The sequence below is a fragment of the Chiloscyllium plagiosum genome, chromosome 24 (genome assembly GCF_004010195.1).
Source record: "Chiloscyllium plagiosum isolate BGI_BamShark_2017 chromosome 24, ASM401019v2, whole genome shotgun sequence".
Lineage (NCBI taxonomy): Eukaryota > Metazoa > Chordata > Chondrichthyes > Orectolobiformes > Hemiscylliidae > Chiloscyllium > Chiloscyllium plagiosum.
Genome location: NC_057733.1, coordinates 1318453 through 1339257, shown reverse-complemented (window position 1 = coordinate 1339257; position 20805 = coordinate 1318453). Strand labels below are relative to the sequence as shown.

The 20805-nt window shown below is 45.6% G+C and overlaps 1 protein-coding gene across 3 annotated transcripts in view; it reads left to right on the top strand.

Annotated features, from left to right (window-relative positions):
• Positions 1-8192: 8192 nt before the first annotated feature.
• mif4gdb (MIF4G domain containing b) overlaps positions 8193-20805 on the top strand; it is a 27927-nt gene continuing 15314 nt past the window's right edge. The window contains exons 1-3 of one of the 3 annotated variants that reach the window (XM_043714278.1): positions 8193-8377; positions 18172-18295; positions 18819-18928. In XM_043714278.1, coding sequence (XP_043570213.1) covers positions 18214-18295; positions 18819-18928 — 192 coding nt within the window. In that variant the 5' untranslated portion in view covers positions 8193-8377; positions 18172-18213. Of the gene's footprint in view, positions 8378-15426; positions 15549-18171; positions 18296-18818; positions 18929-20805 lie in introns of those variants that run through there. The other 2 variants (XM_043714276.1, XM_043714277.1) reach the window with 2 other exon arrangements.

The window sequence follows — 20805 nt, the reverse complement described above, 5'->3', positions numbered from 1 at the left end:
CACAGTAGATTGTGGAATTTGAAGTAAATCTGGAATTAAATATCTGATGAAGATGATGAAACCATTGTCGATTGCTTTAAAACCCATCTGGTTCACTATTGTGCTTAAGGGATGGAAATCTGCCATCCTCACCTGGTCTAGGCTACATGTGACTCCAGACCGACTGCAATGTGGTTGGCTCTTAACTTCCCTCTGAATTGAAAGACACTCAGTTGCATCAAACAATCTGAAAATTTAAGAAAGAGCATGAAACTGAACAACTGGGTCTAGGTACTGGAAACAACAAAGGCAAAAACAGTCCTGTCAACCCTACAAAGTCCTCCTTACTAACATCTGGAGGGATAGTACCAAAATTGGGAATACAAGTCTGATATAGTCATACTCACTGAATCATATTTGACAGACAACATCCAAGACAGCATCATCATCAACCCTGCATTGTCCTGTCCCACCAGCAGGACAGACCCAGCAGAGGTGGTGGAACAATGGAATACGGTTGGGAGGGATTGTCCTGGGAGACCTCAACATTAACTCTGGACTTCAAGAAATTTTATGGCTTCAGGCTAAACATGAGCAAAGAATGCTCACACTCAGTACCATGTATTGTCTTCCCTCAGCCGATGAATCATCACTCCTGCATTTTGAAGAACACTTGGAGGGAGCACCAAGGGTGGTGAAGTCCCAAAATGCATTCCAGTGGGGGAATTGTAACATGATTTTATTGTGATGGAATACTCCTCATTTGCCCGGATGGGTGCAGCTCCAATAACACTCAAGAAACTTGACAACATCCAGGATAAAGCAGCATGCTTGATAGGCACCACATCTCCAAACATCCATTCTCTCCACCACTGACATTCAGTAGCAGCAGTGTATATCACCTACAAGATGCACTGCAGAAATTCCACAAGGCTCTTTAGACAGTACCTTCTAAACCCATGACCAAGTTGAAGGACAAAGACAGTAGGTACATGAGAACACCACAACCTGCAGGTTCCCCTCCAAACCACTCACCATCTTGATTTGGAAAAATATTGCCATTCATTCACCGTCGCTGTGCCACAAATCTCTCCCTAAGAGCATTGTGGGTCTACCTACAGCACATGGACTGTAGCGGTTCAAGAAGGCAGCTCACTACCACTTTCTCAAGGGGCAACTAGGGACAGGCAACATCCCATGAATGAATAAAGAAGAAAAAAAAATATTTTGAGAACTTGGTTTCTGAAGTGGGAGGAAAAGTGGATTTTTATTAATTCTGTGAAAATCTGACCTTTCTTTAAGATCATAAAGTCATTTTCAACATTAATTTTAAACAGCTCTCACTAATGAAAGATGTACAGGTTAGGTGGATTGGCCATAGGAAATACAGCGTTACAGGGATAGAGTATGGGGGTGGGGTGGGGGGATGCTCTTGGGAGGTTTGGTATGCACTCAATGGACTGAATGGCCTGCTTCCACAGTGCAGGGATTTTATGATTCTAATTATGTGTCTTTAACTTAATGACCAACAATCCACCTCAGGCAATAATTATGAAGTTGTTTCTTAACTTGGGTTTCATAACCAGCAGTGAGAGAGAGTGTCCAGACAGTACGTTCATTGGGATAAGAGGCCAATGATTGCAGAGATGTTGTTAAGAAGCTGCAGTCAGGGCTGGGAGAAAACAGAGAAAAGAAATCTCCAGAGGCAGAAGGTTGTGGAGGTGTCAGAGTAGAAGTGAACATCTGACAAGGCTATTGAATACATGAGCTGAGGGAACCAAGTGAGCTCAGTTAGCAGAATGTTTTCAGAATTCTGGGGAGAGATATAATCTGAAAAAAACTAGCATCTAGTGAAGGTGTTGCAATTTGCTGAAAGTAAACTGAGTTGAGCCATACAAACTGAGCATGAAGCTTTTGAGTGGAGGTAAGGGTGACTCTTCACTGAGTGTCACAGAATCATAGAATCTCTACAATGTGGAAGCAGGCTATTTGGCCCATCAAATCCACACTGACCCTCTGAAGAGCATCCCACCCAGACCCACCCTGTCCCAGACCTATCCCTGTAAGCTGCATTTCCCATGGCTTATCCACCTAGCCTCAAAATCCCTGGACATTATGGGCAATTTAGTATGGCCAATCCACCCTAACCTGCACATCTTTAGACTGTGGGAGGAAACTGGAGCACCCAGAGGAAATCCATGCAGACACACAGAGAATGTGTAAACTCTGCACAGTCAATTGCCCAAGGCTGGAATCGAACTCTATCCTTCACAGTGAGGCAGCAGTATCTGTAAGGGTATTGCTGGGATAAAAATAATGAATCTTTCTTTCTTATGTTTGTAATGAGATTGTTTCAAAGGTTCTTGATTAATGCAATATCGTTTGCATGTTTTCCCTTTTTTTAATAATTTTTATGTTCATTTGTTTAAAGTACACTGGCAGCCTCTTGTAAATATATTCAGTTATTGGCTATCACATTAAACACCAATAAAACTTATTATCTATCAAGCCATGCCTCAGCCTGAGAGCTGACTTATCCAGTACTCCAAACAACTGGGGTCATAACTTGTAAACGTCAGCTCACTTGGTAGCAGTTGTGTCTCTGATTTTGAAGGTTCTAGATTCAGGTTTGGAGGAGGATGTTCACATTCTGAAATTATTAAACTTAATGTTGAGTACTGAAGGCTATCTAGGAATCAAGGTAGAAGATGAGATGCTGAGCCTCGCTGGAGCACTGCAGCAAGCCTGAGACAGAGGTGTGGCCAGGGAACACAGTGGTGTGTTGAAATGGCAAACAACTGAAAGCTCAGGATCTTTTTTTGTGGATGGAACATAGGTATTCTGCAAAGTGGTCGCCCTGTCCATGTTTCATCTCCCCAGTCTTTGAGGAGACCACATTGTGAACAGTGAATACAGCAGACCAATCACTGCTTTTGGAAGGTAAGTCTGGGGCATCGGACAGTGAGGATGGAGGAGGCAAGCAGGTATACCTTCTGCGATTGCATAGGAAGGTGCCGAATGCTGACAAGGAATGCTGTTGTATATCATTTGTTGCAGCCTGAAAAGCAAAATATGTTCCAGTCATAATTTTGTTTTCTATTCACCGATATGTAATCCATTTTAGTACAGTACTCCCAATGAGCTGTACATTTGTGCAACAATCCCTGATGTGGCACTTTGAATTCTTCTGAAAATTCAAAGGGACCATATCAACCTAGATCTCCCTTATCTATTCTTTCAGTTATGTCCTTAAAGCCATAACAGATTTGTCAAAAAACAACTTCAATCTCATAAAAGCAAAGTACTGCAGAAGATGGAGATATGAAATAAAAACAAAAAATGCTGAAAAAAATTTAGCAGGTATGACAGCATCTGTGGAGAGAGAGAACCAGAGCTAATGTTCCAAATTGAATATGACTCTATCTCTCTTCAATAACAGAGAAGAATCATATTACATTAGCTGACTGGCCCATAGGTTCCTATTTTCTCTCTAACCATACTTGATGCTTAATGGGGACAGTGTTGAAACTTACAAAATTCTTACATCTCAGGGTAAATACAGGAAGGATGTTTCCAAGGAGCCAGGAATCTAGACACACGGGGCACTGTCTCAAAATGAAAGGGGCAGACCATTTGGGACCGGGATAGAGTAGAATCTTTGGAATTCTCTCCCCCAGGAGTCTGTGGAAGCTCAGTCATATTTGATTTGATTTGATTGATTTATTATCACAGGTTACTGTGAAAAGCTTTGTTTACGAGCAGTACAGGCCGATCATTATAAGTAAGGACATACAGAATATAGGGTGAAAAACAACAAGATAGAGGAGTATAAGTTACATCACACGGTGTGTGATAGGTAAGATCAACATTAGCAAGATCAGCATTATTTGAAGATATGTTCAAGACAGGTATCAATAAAGTAAAATTAAATCAGCACATTAAAAGTGTGGGAATAATGAGAATATGGCCTTGAAGCAGATGATCAGCTGTGATCTAGAATGATGGATGTGGGCTCAAGACGCTGAATGGCTCACTCCTGTTCCTATATTCCTATAACGTTTCATAGAACACAGAACAGTACAGCACAGTACAGGCCCTTCAGCCCTCGATCTGTGCCGAACTTTTATCCTACTCTAAGATCAAACTAACCCACATACCCTTCATTTTACTATCATCCATGTGCCTACCCAAAAGTCACTTAAATGTCTCAAAAGTACCTGACGCTACTACCACTGCTGGCAGTGCATTCCACACACCCACCACTCTCTGTATAAAAGAACCTACCTCTGACATCTCCCTAAACCTTCCTCCAATCACTTTAAAGTTATGCCCCCTCGTGAAAGCCATTTCCACCCAGGGAAAAAGTCTCTGGCTATCCACTCTATCTATGCCTTTCATCATCTTGTACACCTCTAACAAGTCACCTCTCATCCTTCTTCGCTCCAATGAGAAAAGCCCTAGTTCCCTCAACCTTCATGAGACATGCCCTCCAGCCCAGACAGCATCCTGGTAAATCTCCTCTGCACCCTCTCTAAAGCTTCCACATCTTTCCTATAATGAGGTGACCAGAACTAAATACTATATTCCAAGTGTGGTCTAACCAGGGCTCTATAGAGCTGCATCATAACTTTATGGCTCTTAAACTCAATCCCTCTGCCAATCAAAGCCAACACGCCATATGCCTTAACAAATTGGCAACTTTGAGGGATCTATGGACATTGACCCCAAGATCCCTCTGTTCCGCCACACTGCCAAGCTTCCTGTTTTTAACACTGAACTCTGCATTCAAATGAGACCTTCCAAAATGAATCACTTCACACTTTTCCAGGCTGAACTCCATCTGCCACTTCCCAGCCCAGCTCTGCATCTTGTCTATATCCTGTTGCAACCAACAACAGCCCTTTACACTAGACACAACTCCACTAGCCTTCGTGTCATCGGCAACCTTACTAACCCACCCTTCCACTTCAGCATCCAAGTCATTTATAAACATCACAAAGAACACAGGTCCCAGAACAGATCACTGTGGAGCACCACTGGTCACCGAGCTGAGGCTGAATACTTTCCATCTACCACTACCCTGTCTTCTATGGGCCAGCCAATTCTGTATCCAGACAGCCAGATTTCTCAGAATCCCATGCCTCCTTACTTTCTGAATGACCCTACCATGGAAAACCTTATCAAACGCCTTGCTAAAATCTATATACACCAGATTCACTGCCGTATCTTCATCAATGTGTTTTGTCACATCCTCAAAGAATTCAATAGGCTTGTGAGGCATGACCTGCCTGTCATAAAGCTATGCTGACTATCTCTAATCAAACTATGGTTTTACAAGTAATCATAAATCCTGACTCTCAGAATCCTCTCCAATAATTTGCCCACCACTGACCCAAGACTGACTGGTCTGTAATTCCCAGGATTATCGCTTTTCACATTCTTGAACAAGGGAATAACATCTGCCACCCTCCAATTATCTGGAGGGCTCAAAGATCATTGCCAAAGGCGCAGCAATCTCCTCCCTCACGTCCCATAGTAACTTTGGGTATATCCCATCTGGCCCAGGAGACTCCTCCACCCTTATGTTTTTCAAACTTTCCAGCACACCTTCCTTCTCAACATCATCCTATTCGAGCGTTTCAATCTGTTTCATGCTGTCCTCACAAACGTCAAGGTCCCTCTCACTAATGAATATTGAAGTAAAGTTTTCATTAAGGACCTCCCCCACCTCCTCCAACTCCAGGTACAAGTTCCCTCCACTGTCCCTGATCGGCCCTATCTTTAATCTGGCCATCCTCTTGTTCCTCACATAAGTGTAGAACACTTTAGGGTTTTCCTTAATCCTACCAGCCAAGGCTTTTTCACGGTCCCTTCTATTTCCCCATTCTTCAGTTCTTTCCTGGCTACCTTGTAACCCTCTATAGCCCTGTCTGATCCTTGCTTCCTCAACCTTAAGTAAGCTTCCTTCTTCCTCTTGACTAGGTGTTCCACATCTCTTTTCATCCAAGGGTACCTTCAACCTACCAGCCCTTCCTTACATCAGTGGGACAAACCTATCCAGCAAGTGCTCCCAGAACAACCTCCACATTTCTGTTGTGCATTTCCCTGAGAATATCTGTTCCCAATTTACCACAAGGATTGGTGCTGGGTCCTCTACTTTTCATCATTTACATAAATGATTTGGATGCGAGCATAAGAGGTACAGTTAGTAAGTTTACAGATGATACCAAAATTGGAGGTGTAGTGGATAGTGAAGAGGGATATCTCAGATTACAACAGGATCTTGATCAGATGGGCCAATGGGCTGAGATGTGGCAGATGGAGTTTAATTCAGATAAATGAGAGGTGCTGCATTTTGAGAAAGCAAGTCTTAGCAGAACTTATACACTTAATGGTAAGGTCCTAGGGAGTGTTGCTGAACAAAGAGACTTTGGAGTGCAGGTTCATAGCTCCTTGAAAGTGGAGTCTCAGATGGATAGGATAGTGAAGAAGGTGTTTGGTATGCTTTCCTTTATTGGTCAGAGTATTGAATACAGGAGTTGGGAGGTCATGTTGCGGCTGTACAGGACATTGGTTAGGCCACTGTTGAAATATTGCATGCAGTTCTGGTCTCCTTCCTATCGGAAAGATGTTGTGAAACTTGAAAGGGTTCAGAAAAGATTTACAAGGATATTGCCAGGGTTGGAGGATTTGAGCTATACGGAGAGGCTGAACAGGCTGGGGCTGTTTTCCCTGGAGCGTCGGAGGCTGAGGGGTGACCTTATAGATGTTTGCAAAATTATGAGGGGCATGGAGAAGATAAATAGACAAAGTCTTTTCCCTGGGGTCAGGGAGTCCAGAACTAAAGGACATAGGTTTAGGATGAGAGGGGAAAGATATAAAAGAAACTTAAGGGATAACATTTTCACTTAGAGGGTGGTACATGTATGGAATGAGCTGCCAGAGGAATTGGTGGAGGCCAGTACAATTGCAACATTTAAGAGGCATTTGGATGGGTCTATGAATAGGAAGGGTTTGGAGGGATATGGGCTGGGTGCTGGCAGGTGGGACTAGATTATGAAGTTAAGAATCACACAACACCAGGTTATAGTCCAACAGGTTTAATTGGAAGCACACTAGCTTTCAGAGAGACGCTCCTTCATCAGGTGATAAGACCTAATGAAGGAGCGTCACTCCGAAAGCTAGTGTGCTTCCAATTAAACCTGTTGGACTATAACCTGGTGTTGTGTGATTTTTAACTTTGTACACCCCAGTCCAACACCGACATCTCCAAATTGGGACTAGATTGGGTTGGGATATCTGGTCAGTATGGATAGGTTGGACCGAAAGGTCTGTTTCCATGCTGTACATCTCTATGACTCTATCTGAAGTTCATCCAGTTTCACTTCTGGAGAGTTCAGGACTATCCTCGGCTGAACTGGAAATATTAACAGTGTTTGATTAAATAAAATACTTCAGAAAACATGAAATGTAGTCAGCAGAGTGTTCCCCACACTCCCAGAAAACACCCCTCAGTGCAGAGGAAGGTCATTCAGTCTGCTCTACCTGTGATGGCTCTTTGAAAGTCACAATTAGTGACTAGTCTGAATTAGTCACATACTCCTGCTGTTTCCCTATAGTTCAGCAGATGTTTCTGATTCAGTTATTTTGAAAGTTCCTGTTGAATCCACCCTTTCAGGCAGCGTGACTACAACAGAAGCTCTAGATCAGAAACAGTCCCTTCAGCCCTTAACTTCTGTGTTGATATTTTTGTTGAATCCCAGCTTCTACCCACCCATTTTCATTTCGGTTAAATCAGTCTTTCTATTCCATTCCTCCTCAAACAAGCCGGTTAGTAAACTCATCCAAATGGTTATGAACTTCCCTATAAGTGGAATTGTTTTCCCTGTGTTAAACCACTTTATGCACGTTAAAGACTTCACTCAGGTCTGCAGTTAGTTTTCTGTTTTACTGGTGGATTCTGTGAAATTGTTAAGTTCACACTCCTGCCCCTGTTATTGGGAGGGTCCATCTGGACTGGGGGGTCACCAGCAATGTGCAGAGACAAGGTTATTGAAGGCTTTGGACGCAGTTTGAGTAAGACAGAGAAAAACAGAGACAGAGACAGAGACAGCTGTGGGGGGTGGGGGGAAGAGTCCAGGAGGAAGAGAAACAGAAACATACAGAGAGAGAGACAAACAGACAGAGAGAGAAAGGGAGTCTGGGGAATGTGAGGAAATGACGAGTAGGAAGCAACTGGAGGCTGGCCCCAGGAGGAGCTCAGCGCTGGCTCTGACTCCGGGACGGGGCTGCGCCGCTGATCGTGCTGCGGGACGGTTCCTGGCCATGCTCACGGCCTTTCGGCGCTTCCTGCAGAGGAGCTGATCCCAGTGTCACCGGGAGCCGGAGACGGCGCCAGGTCAGTGCAGTACTCACCCCCACCCCCGCCCCCGCTACCGGGACCGGGCCAGCAGCCACAGGCAATTCGGGCAGGGAAGGCATCACATCACATCCCGATCCTGTCTGCGGCAAGTTCCTCATTCACTCACTCCATTAACACTCACCCTCACTCCATTAACACTCACCCTCACTCCATTAACACTCACCCTCACTCCATTAACACTCACCCTCACTCCATTAACACTCACCCTCACTCCATTAACACTCACCCTCACTCCATTAACACTCACCCTCACTCCATTAACACTCACCCTCACTCCATTAACACTCACCCTCACTCCATTAACACTCACCCTCACTCCATTAACACTCACCCTCACTCCATTAACACTCACCCTCACTCCATTAACACTCACCCTCACTCCATTAACACTCACCCTCACTCCATTAACACTCACCCTCACTCCATTAACACTCACCCTCACTCCATTAACACTCACCCTCACTCCATTAACACTCACCCTCACTCCATTAACACTCACCCTCACTCCATTAACACTCACCCTCACTCCATTAACACTCACCCTCACTCCATTAACACTCACCCTCACTCCATTAACACTCACCCTCACTCCATTAACACTCACCCTCACTCCATTAACACTCACCCTCACTCCATTAACACTCACCCTCACTCCATTAACACTCACCCTCACTCCATTAACACTCACCCTCACTCCATTAACACTCACCCTCACTCCATTAACACTCACCCTCACTCCATTAACACTCACCCTCACTCCATTAACACTCACCCTCACTCCATTAACACTCACCCTCACTCCATTAACACTCACCCTCACTCCATTAACACTCACCCTCACTCCATTAACACTCACCCTCACTCCATTAACACTCACCCTCACTCCATTAACACTCACCCTCACTCCATTAACACTCACCCTCACTCCATTAACACTCACCCTCACTCCATTAACACTCACCCTCACTCCATTAACACTCACCCTCACTCCATTAACACTCACCCTCACTCCATTAACACTCACCCTCACTCCATTAACACTCACCCTCACTCCATTAACACTCACCCTCACTCCATTAACACTCACCCTCACTCCATTAACACTCACCCTCACTCCATTAACACTCACCCTCACTCCATTAACACTCACCCTCACTCCATTAACACTCACCCTCACTCCATTAACACTCACCCTCACTCCATTAACACTCACCCTCACTCCATTAACACTCACCCTCACTCCATTAACACTCACCCTCACTCCATTAACACTCACCCTCACTCCATTAACACTCACCCTCACTCCATTAACACTCACCCTCACTCCATTAACACTCACCCTCACTCCATTAACACTCACCCTCACTCCATTAACACTCACCCTCACTCCATTAACACTCACCCTCACTCCATTAACACTCACCCTCACTCCATTAACACTCACCCTCACTCCATTAACACTCACCCTCACTCCATTAACACTCACCCTCACTCCATTAACACTCACCCTCACTCCATTAACACTCACCCTCACTCCATTAACACTCACCCTCACTCCATTAACACTCACCCTCACTCCATTAACACTCACCCTCACTCCATTAACACTCACCCTCACTCCATTAACACTCACCCTCACTCCATTAACACTCACCCTCACTCCATTAACACTCACCCTCACTCCATTAACACTCACCCTCACTCCATTAACACTCACCCTCACTCCATTAACACTCACCCTCACTCCATTAACACTCACCCTCACTCCATTAACACTCACCCTCACTCCATTAACACTCACCCTCACTCCATTAACACTCACCCTCACTCCATTAACACTCACCCTCACTCCATTAACACTCACCCTCACTCCATTAACACTCACCCTCACTCCATTAACACTCACCCTCACTCCATTAACACTCACCCTCACTCCATTAACACTCACCCTCACTCCATTAACACTCACCCTCACTCCATTAACACTCACCCTCACTCCATTAACACTCACCCTCACTCCATTAACACTCACCCTCACTCCATTAACACTCACCCTCACTCCATTAACACTCACCCTCACTCCATTAACACTCACCCTCACTCCATTAACACTCACCCTCACTCCATTAACACTCACCCTCACTCCATTAACACTCACCCTCACTCCATTAACACTCACCCTCACTCCATTAACACTCACCCTCACTCCATTAACACTCACCCTCACTCCATTAACACTCACCCTCACTCCATTAACACTCACCCTCACTCCATTAACACTCACCCTCACTCCATTAACACTCACCCTCACTCCATTAACACTCACCCTCACTCCATTAACACTCACCCTCACTCCATTAACACTCACCCTCACTCCATTAACACTCACCCTCACTCCATTAACACTCACCCTCACTCCATTAACACTCACCCTCACTCCATTAACACTCACCCTCACTCCATTAACACTCACCCTCACTCCATTAACACTCACCCTCACTCCATTAACACTCACCCTCACTCCATTAACACTCACCCTCACTCCATTAACACTCACCCTCACTCCATTAACACTCACCCTCACTCCATTAACACTCACCCTCACTCCATTAACACTCACCCTCACTCCATTAACACTCACCCTCACTCCATTAACACTCACCCTCACTCCATTAACACTCACCCTCACTCCATTAACACTCACCCTCACTCCATTAACACTCACCCTCACTCCATTAACACTCACCCTCACTCCATTAACACTCACCCTCACTCCATTAACACTCACCCTCACTCCATTAACACTCACCCTCACTCCATTAACACTCACCCTCACTCCATTAACACTCACCCTCACTCCATTAACACTCACCCTCACTCCATTAACACTCACCCTCACTCCATTAACACTCACCCTCACTCCATTAACACTCACCCTCACTCCATTAACACTCACCCTCACTCCATTAACACTCACCCTCACTCCATTAACACTCACCCTCACTCCATTAACACTCACCCTCACTCCATTAACACTCACCCTCACTCCATTAACACTCACCCTCACTCCATTAACACTCACCCTCACTCCATTAACACTCACCCTCACTCCATTAACACTCACCCTCACTCCATTAACACTCACCCTCACTCCATTAACACTCACCCTCACTCCATTAACACTCACCCTCACTCCATTAACACTCACCCTCACTCCATTAACACTCACCCTCACTCCATTAACACTCACCCTCACTCCATTAACACTCACCCTCACTCCATTAACACTCACCCTCACTCCATTAACACTCACCCTCACTCCATTAACACTCACCCTCACTCCATTAACACTCACCCTCACTCCATTAACACTCACCCTCACTCCATTAACACTCACCCTCACTCCATTAACACTCACCCTCACTCCATTAACACTCACCCTCACTCCATTAACACTCACCCTCACTCCATTAACACTCACCCTCACTCCATTAACACTCACCCTCACTCCATTAACACTCACCCTCACTCCATTAACACTCACCCTCACTCCATTAACACTCACCCTCACTCCATTAACACTCACCCTCACTCCATTAACACTCACCCTCACTCCATTAACACTCACCCTCACTCCATTAACACTCACCCTCACTCCATTAACACTCACCCTCACTCCATTAACACTCACCCTCACTCCATTAACACTCACCCTCACTCCATTAACACTCACCCTCACTCCATTAACACTCACCCTCACTCCATTAACACTCACCCTCACTCCATTAACACTCACCCTCACTCCATTAACACTCACCCTCACTCCATTAACACTCACCCTCACTCCATTAACACTCACCCTCACTCCATTAACACTCACCCTCACTCCATTAACACTCACCCTCACTCCATTATCACCCTCGCTCTCATAACATTCACTTTCCCCAATCACACTCACACTCCCCCTCACTCCAATCACACTCACTCTCATTCCAATCACACTCTCCCTTGCTCCAATCACACTCATCCTCTCACTGCTCCTTATACTCACCCCAAACACACTACTCCTCACACTGAACTCAAACATACTTGAAACACATTCCTTCTCACTCACGCCACACACATTAACTCCATACACATTGTCCCTCACACTCATTTAATACACACTACTCTCAGTCCTAATACGCTCCTCCTCACACTGGACCCAAACACATGCACCCTCACACTTGTCCTCATATTCACTCCAAACACTTTTCTCCTTCAAATCCAGCCTCGGATGTATGTATGAAGTTCGCACATTCTCCTTGTGTCTGCGTGGGTTTCCTCCAGGTGCTCTAGTTTCCTCCCACAATCCAAAGTTATGCAGGTTAGTTGAATTGACCATGCTAAATTGCCCATAGTGTTCAGGGATGTGTAGGTTAGGGGCATTTGTCAGGGGTAAACATAGGATAATAGGGTAGGGGAAGGTTTCTGGGTGGGTTACTCTTTGGAGGGTCAGTGTGGATTTGTTGGGCTGAAGGGCCTGTCCCCACACTGTGGGGATTCTGTGATTCATTCATACGTTCCAAACATATTCCTCCTCACACTCTCTCCATACAAACTCCCCCCACACTCATTTAAAGCACACACTGTCCAAACACTCACCCCCAAAACACCCCTCACACTGAACCCAAACATACTCAGCCACACAATCCTCCTCTTACTCACTCCACACACCTTCCTCCTCCTCACACTCCAAGCAGACTCACTCCAAATACACTCACTATAAACACATTATTAATGGACTTGCTACAAACTCACTTTCCTTATTCACCTCAAGCACCTCACTTGCTATAAACCCACGACAAACACTCTCACTGTTCCTCTCACTTCAAACACGATTTGAAATGCTGTAATATACAGGGCTGTAGACCAAAAACTGGGAAGTGTAATTAGACTGGATTATGTTGACCAGTACAGACAGAACGGGCCAAATGACAGTCTATTATGCAATAAATGTGCTACGTTTATGTTTAACTCTCAAGTATCACATACTGATTTCTGCAGAATAGCACTCGGGTTCTTGCACATTCTAGAACAAATTCTCACAAAACTTTATCCCTCGCAGGCAGTTTACATCCTCATGTAATCTCACTCTCTTATTCACACACAAACACTCCTAAACTCACTTTCTCACTTCAACTCACTCATGCTCACACCAGGGTGGGGTCCAGATTCTCAAATATTGGGGGACACTAGTGAGGGCCGTATTGGTGTATGAACTGTTGTGGAGAAAATATAGAGAATCACCAGGAGACGCAGACAGTTATTCAAAAAGTAGGTCTTTTATTTGCAAACAAAAAACCGTGACACTGAGAAAGCAGATTCTCGAATGCCCAGGAACCTCAGGGTCTGTGGATTTTTATATTTTTGTTATCATGTTTCTGTTAGCTTATCAGCATGTCCAACTATATTAATCAAAGTACCTCACTCTAGCTACACAATAAACCAGCGATGTTAGTTTCAAGCCGATTCTACTAACTATTAATTAGATATTTTAATGTCATGTCCCAAATATTTATGGTCCCAATCCTGTCATAATAACACTTAACAGAGAAATTTGCTTTATTACTTCTGTTATGTCATCGCGCCATAGTGACCTTTCATCCTTAACCTTACTCTGCTAATTAGTGTAAGAGCATTCCACTATTCTTATCCCATCCTGCCTTTCACAGACCACAGATTGCCAGTGGTCTTCATGCTTTAACCCTTCCCATGCTTTCATGTTCTTTATTTTCCATAGAACCACCTTTTCTGAGAGTGTAGCACTGGAAAAGCACAGCCGGTCAGGCAGCATCCGAGGAGCAGGAGAATCAACGTTTCAGGCATAAGCCCTTCCAGATGAACGGATTATGCCCGAAATGTCAATTCTCCTGCTCCTCAGATGCTGCCTGACCTGCTGTGCTTTTCCAGCACCACACTCTCAACTCTGATCTCCAGCATCTGCAGTCCTCACTTCCTCCCACCTTTTCTGAAAGTACTGTATATTTAAGAATCATAGAAGCCCTACAGTGTGGAAGCAGGCCATTCTGCTTATCGATTCCATACTGGCCATGTGACGAGCATCCCACCCATTTAACTGAAGGAGCATCACTGTTTCCAATCCACAGACCTATTAGTTTGAGAATATAATGCTGCACTGTGTAGCACTTCCTCAGTCCTGACCCTCTGACAATGCAGTACTCCCTCAGTACTGACCCACTGACAATGCAGCACTCCCTCAGTACTGACCCACTGACAGTGCAGCACTCCCTCAGCACTGATTCTCTAACAGTGCAGCACTCCCTCAGCACTGACCCTCTAACAGTGCAGCACTCCCTCAGCACTGACCCACTGACAGTGCAGCACTCCCTTAGCACTGATCTCTAACAATGCGGCATTCCAGGATGACTTCACTCAGTCAGATCCTCTGCTCAAGTCTCCAGAGAAGGTCTTGAACCCATGACCTTGTGACTGGGAATTGGGAGTAAAAGCTGCTGAGCTCCAGGTGAATCTTGGTGGGTGTGGGATGCAACTTGATTTGCTGTAATTGTCTCGGCTGCACTGACCGGAGGGTCTAGCTGGTTTGGATCTTGGATTGGTCAAAGTAATGGGAAGGATGCCAGAATGTGAGGAGGCCACATCCCAGGAGCAGCCAGCAGCAAACATCTGGAAATAAGAGTCTAATGATGATCATGGCACTTTGTGATTCCATTTGTGCTTGTTAATCTGAATGACACATTGCCTATGTTTACTCTTTGTCCAGCTCCATTGAATGGGAACAGAAGAATTAAACCGTCAGACCACAGTTGACAAAGAATGTCTAGCTTTTTGATCCTCCTGGTATCAGTTCACTGGGCAGCCCAGTGCTGAGCTGGCAGATTACAGAGTCATGCTGTGGGATGTGGCTGTGATTTCAAAACGAGTCCTGTCACAGAATGTCCCATAGTTCAATGGAATACTAAGGGGATGGGCCATCACAGAGTGGGCACATTCACAGGATCGCTACACGCAAGCTGGATTGGGTAACATTGGGGATAGGAGCGACAGGGAGTTGGATAAGATCACTCTAAAAGGATTATTGCACTGTCACAGGGTCAGAATTGAAGGAGCGCCGCACTATCAGAGGGTCAGTACTGAGGGAGTGCTGCACTGTTGGAGGGTCAATACTGAGGGAGTTCTGCAGTGCCAGAGCATCAGTACTGAGGGAGTGCCGCATTGTCAGAGGGTCAGTACTGAGGGAGTGCTGCACTATCGGAGGCTCAGTATTGAGAGAGTCCGATACTGTCAGAGGGTCAGTACTGAGGGAGTGCTGCACTATCGGAGGCTCAGTATTGAGAGAGTCCGATACTGTCAGAGGGTCAGTGCTGAGGGAGTGCCGTACTGTCAGAGGGTCAGTGCTGAGGGAGTGCTGCACTATCGGAGGCTCAGTATTGAGAGAGTCCGATACTGTCAGAGGGTCAGTGCTGAAGGAGTGCCGCACTGTCAGAGGGTCAGTGCTGAGGGAGTGCTGCACTATTGGAGGCTCAGTATTGAGAGAGTCCGATACTGTTGGAGGGTCAGTACTGAGGGAGCGCTGCACTGTCAGAGGGTCAGTACTGAGGGAGTGCTGTACTGTCAGAAGGTAAGTACTGAGGGAGCGCTGCACTGTCAGAGGGTCAGTACTGAGGGAGTGCTGCACTGTCAGAAGGTCAGTACTGAGGGAGCGCTGCACTGTCGGAAGGTCAGTTCTGAGGTGGCGCTGCATTATCAATACTAAGGGAGTGCTGCATTGTTGGAGGGTCAGGACAGAGGGAAGTTCTTTTTTAATATTCATTTATGGGATGTGGGCATTGCTGATCCCTTTTTGCTCAGAGGGCAGTTAAGAGTCAATCACACTGTTGTGTGTCCGGAGTTACATGTAGGCCAGACCATGCAGGAATGGCAGTTTCCTTCCCTAAAGGACATTAGTGAATTGGGTGGATTTTTCAAACAGTCAACAGTGGTTTCATGATCATTAGACTCTTCATTCCAGACTTTTATTGAATTTAAATTCCACCACCTGCCATGGTGGACTTGAACCATGTCCCCAGGACATTCCCTGGGTCTCTGGATGTAATAGTCTAGCAATAACCCACTGGGCCATTGCCTCCCCTCCTATCAGAGGGACAGTACTGAGGCAGAGGGCTGTGATGTGGAAAAGTTGGTCAGTGTGCCCGTGAACCTGCTAAATTGATCTGTTAATGCCTTTAAAGAAGGAAATGTATCATCTTCATGGACTTGAGTGCAGACATGCCTCCAGCCCCAGACCAAGATGCACGATCAGCTCCTCCTCAGGAGAGCTCAGCAGTGGGTGAGAAATTCCGGCCAGGCCTGAGAGACTCCCATTGCTTAAACTAATTGAGAAAATATTCAGGCAAAGACAAGTTTTGTATCCTAAATATCCAGCAGACACTTCAGCTTCTGAGAGAACACAGACTGGTTTAACTTTTCATCCCCAGGCTGTCTCTTTGGGCTATGGTTTTTATGCCTCCTTTTGTGTACTGCATTATCTCTGGGAATTATTATCTGCTCCACCTGGAGACCTCCTACTCCCTGTCCTGCTGCTCCCCCTTGTGTTGCTTTATTATCAGACCAGGATCAGACTTTGTAAAGCTTCTTACCAGTGGCTCAGCACTGTGTTTCCTAGGAGTTAATCTGGGAAGAGTGGTAGTTTCACTGAGCTGTTAGAAGGTTTCTGGTATCAATGGAAGATGTAATTGACAAGAGTAGTCCTCCAAGAGTGCCTTCAGTGGTTGGCTATGGGCCTTCATTTGGGACCAGTGCCCACTCTGATTCAACCAAGAGATGGTGCAACACTCAGCTACAGAGCCAGCTTTCAAGGGCACAGATCACCAGCACAGCTCTGCTCAGTATACTGCATCCACTCACTCATCTAACATGGCCCAGAAGAGGTGTGTCAAACTGAAGGCTTTTTTTCTGAAAGTAGCACAGCACAGAGAGAGCTTTACTCTATATCTAACCCTGTGCTGACCCTGTCCTGGGAGTGTTTGATGGGGACAGGGTTGAGGGAACTTATTTTCTGTTTGAAAAGAGTAGATGGAGTTCACTGATTTTCAGGGTTGAGCACCTGTCCCGTGCTTTCAGCCACCACTACACACCAAGCCTTGTCATTACACAGGCTGCTACCACACACCACACACCGCACATTGTCAGCTACTAATAGTCCCTATTATCAGCTATTTATTCTCTTTGGCTGGTCTTTATTCATTCCTCTGTCCAACTGATTTTCTCTCTCTTTGGGCTGTATCTCCCCTTTTGTTTACTCCGCACCCCCCCACCCCTTGCCCCACCCTATCTTCTGTATAAAAACCATCCTTTTCTGAGCTGCCATTAGTGCTGAGAAAGGGTCACTGGATTCGAAACATTAACTTTGATTTCTCTCCATAGATGCTGCCAGACCTGCTGAGATTTACCAGCAATTTCTGTTTTTGTTTCAGATTTCCCACATCCACAGTTCTTTTAGTTTTTTTTGTCCTGTGTAGAAGGAGCTTTATGCTGTATCTAACTCCATGCTGCCCTGTCCCAAAAGTGTTTGATGGGAACAATGATTTTGGATTGTGTGCTATTAACATCATGATGTTAATGACCATCATGATGTCGAGCTCAGGCAATCGGAGTAGTGGGTGTGAGTGTTTGTTTCAGTGTCTCCTGACGTCCTGTGAGACTTACTGTTTGTTTGTCACTGACCAGCCTCTTGTCTCTCTGTCCAGTCTGTCTCTCAAGTGTCTGCTCACATGACCTGAGGAACAACCATGGAGAGTGTAGCAAAAGATGATTACAAGATCCAGTCATTTGATGCGGATACACAGCAGCTGCTGAAAACTGCTCTGAAGGGTACGTGTGTGAGATGAGAGGGATGCTTGTGAATCCTGTCGTTACCCTCATGTCTCTCCCAGAAGCTGGTGTGGGCAGGTTGCCAGGATGTTTGCTGTCTTCCAGTAACCTCAGACACTTGGCCAGGCAGTACGCAGGATCCAAGATTGTGAAGGGCCTTTGGCCAAGGAAGAAGGCACCAGCATTTTCCAGTAACTCACACCTCAGTGTGAGCGCACTTTATTTCCATTGCCACCTCCCTTGCTCCCAGCCTCTAAATGGGGAAGAGTGCTGCCAGGGGGAGAATGGGGGAGGATGGCATAGTGTCTTGGTTCTGTCCTAGATTACATTGAAACTGAAGTAAATAAGAATTAGCTGAGCTGCACCACTGGTTTCTCACTGGGATGAGCCCAGTTCAGGGTGAACAGACTTTGCTGTCCTTGTGTGTCTCCAAGTGTCTGAATGAAGAGTGTTTTTGTAGGAGGATGTGGGTGGAGGAGATGCAGAAAGAGGACTAAAAGTTTCTGCTATTGTTGTTTAACAGACCCTGCCTCGGTTGACCTGGAGAAAGTGGCCTCAGTGATAGTTGAACAGTCTATGAAGGATCTGGTGTTCAGTAAAGAGGCTGGCAGGATCTGCTACACCATAGTGCAGGTATGGTAGAGAGCTGTGGGGAGAGACTTTCCTCTCCCCACACCTACTGCAAGGTACTTCCAAAGACCCTAACCCCAAATTGACTCAGTACGCACTGGAAGAATGTCCCAAAGTGGATCATTCGGCACATCTATTCCATGTTGACTTTTGACCAGCATACTATTAGCTCAAATCATCTCTACCTAGCCCATTCCCACATCCATTCATCATTCTCTGCCTCACAGTTGAACTCAAAAGTTCCATGGCCTCTTTTTCTTTGAACGGGTATCATGCCAATATTTTATCTCTTAATTAACCATCTCTAAAACAAACTATTATAGAGTTACAAGTCATCCAGCATGGAAATAGACCCTTCAGGAGAAATTGAGGACTGCAGATGCTGGAGATCAGATTTGAGAGTGCTGGAAAAGCACAGCAGGTCAGGCAGCATCCGAGGAGAATTGATGTATCGGGCAAGAATCCTTCATCAGACCCTTCAGTCCAGCTTGTTGGCACTGACTCGATATCCTAAACTGATCTGGTCCCATTTATCAGCATTTGGCCATATCCTTCTAAACCCTTCCTATTCATCTACCCATCCAGATGCCTTTTAAATGTTGTAATTGTACCAGCCTCCACCACTTCCTCTGGCATCTTATTCCACACACGTACCATCCTCTAAGTGAAAAAGTTTCCCCTTAGGTCCCTGTTTAAATCTTTCCTTCTCACCTTAAACCTATCCCCTTTAGTTTTGGACACCCCACCCTTGGCTATTCACCTTATCCATGGCCCTCATGATTTTATATATGTCTATAAGGTAACCCCTAAGCTGTTCCTGCTGTGAAAACATTGCCTGCTTTGTTACCTACATTATGACAATTCTCACTCTTCATGGGTTGTAAAATATTCCTAAAGTCCTGAAACACTGAGAGTTCCACCTCTCAGTCACACACTCCATCATTCTCTTCACCTACCTAGTGTAGTTTACACTATAATTATTAACACTCACTGTCACTTCAACCGTCACCCACTCTCTCGCTGGATGAAACAACACCCAAGACCACCACATGCACAAGCATTCACCTCCTCCACCACTGACACTCAGTAGCAGCAGTGTGTACCATCTAAAAGATGCACTGCAGAAATTCACCAAGACTGCTAGACAACACCTTCCAAATCCATGATCACCACCAGCAAGATATCCCCCACAAGCCATTCACCATCCTGATTTAGAAATATCCTTGTTCCTTTGCTGTTTGTTGGTTAAATCCTGGAGTTCCCTCCTTAACGACATTTTGGATTTACCTACAGCACATGGACTGCAGCGGTTCAAGAAGAAAGCTTACCACCACCTTTTCAAGGGCAACTAAGGACGAGTAATAAATATTGGCCCAGCCAGGAACGCCCACATTCCACAAGTGAATACACAAATATCTGTCACACGCTTGTAGTCTGTCTCTCTCTCTGCCCTTCTCTCTATCTGTCCTTACTGCTGTTCTCTGGTCCCTTGTTCCAGACACTTTATTTCTTCAGAGGTGGGGGTAAAAGAGGGGGAGGTGACGCATTGCTTGTCAAAGATAGTATTACAGCGGTGGAAAGGACGATGGATGAAGACTCGCCATCTGAGGTAGTTTGGGCTGAGGTTAGCAATAAATAAGGTGAGGTCACCCTGTTAGGAGTTTTCTACAGGCCTCCTAATAGTCCTAAAGACATAGAAGAAAGGATTGCGAGGATGATTCAGGAGAATTCCTTATTAGTTATAGGGAAGTAGTAACTCCAAAGATGGCAGATAGATGGGTGACAGTGAGGGGGACTGGGAGGAAGCAGCCAGTGCAGGGACCCCCTGCGGCCGTTCCCCTCAAGAACAAGTATACCGTTTTGGATACTTGTGGGGGGGA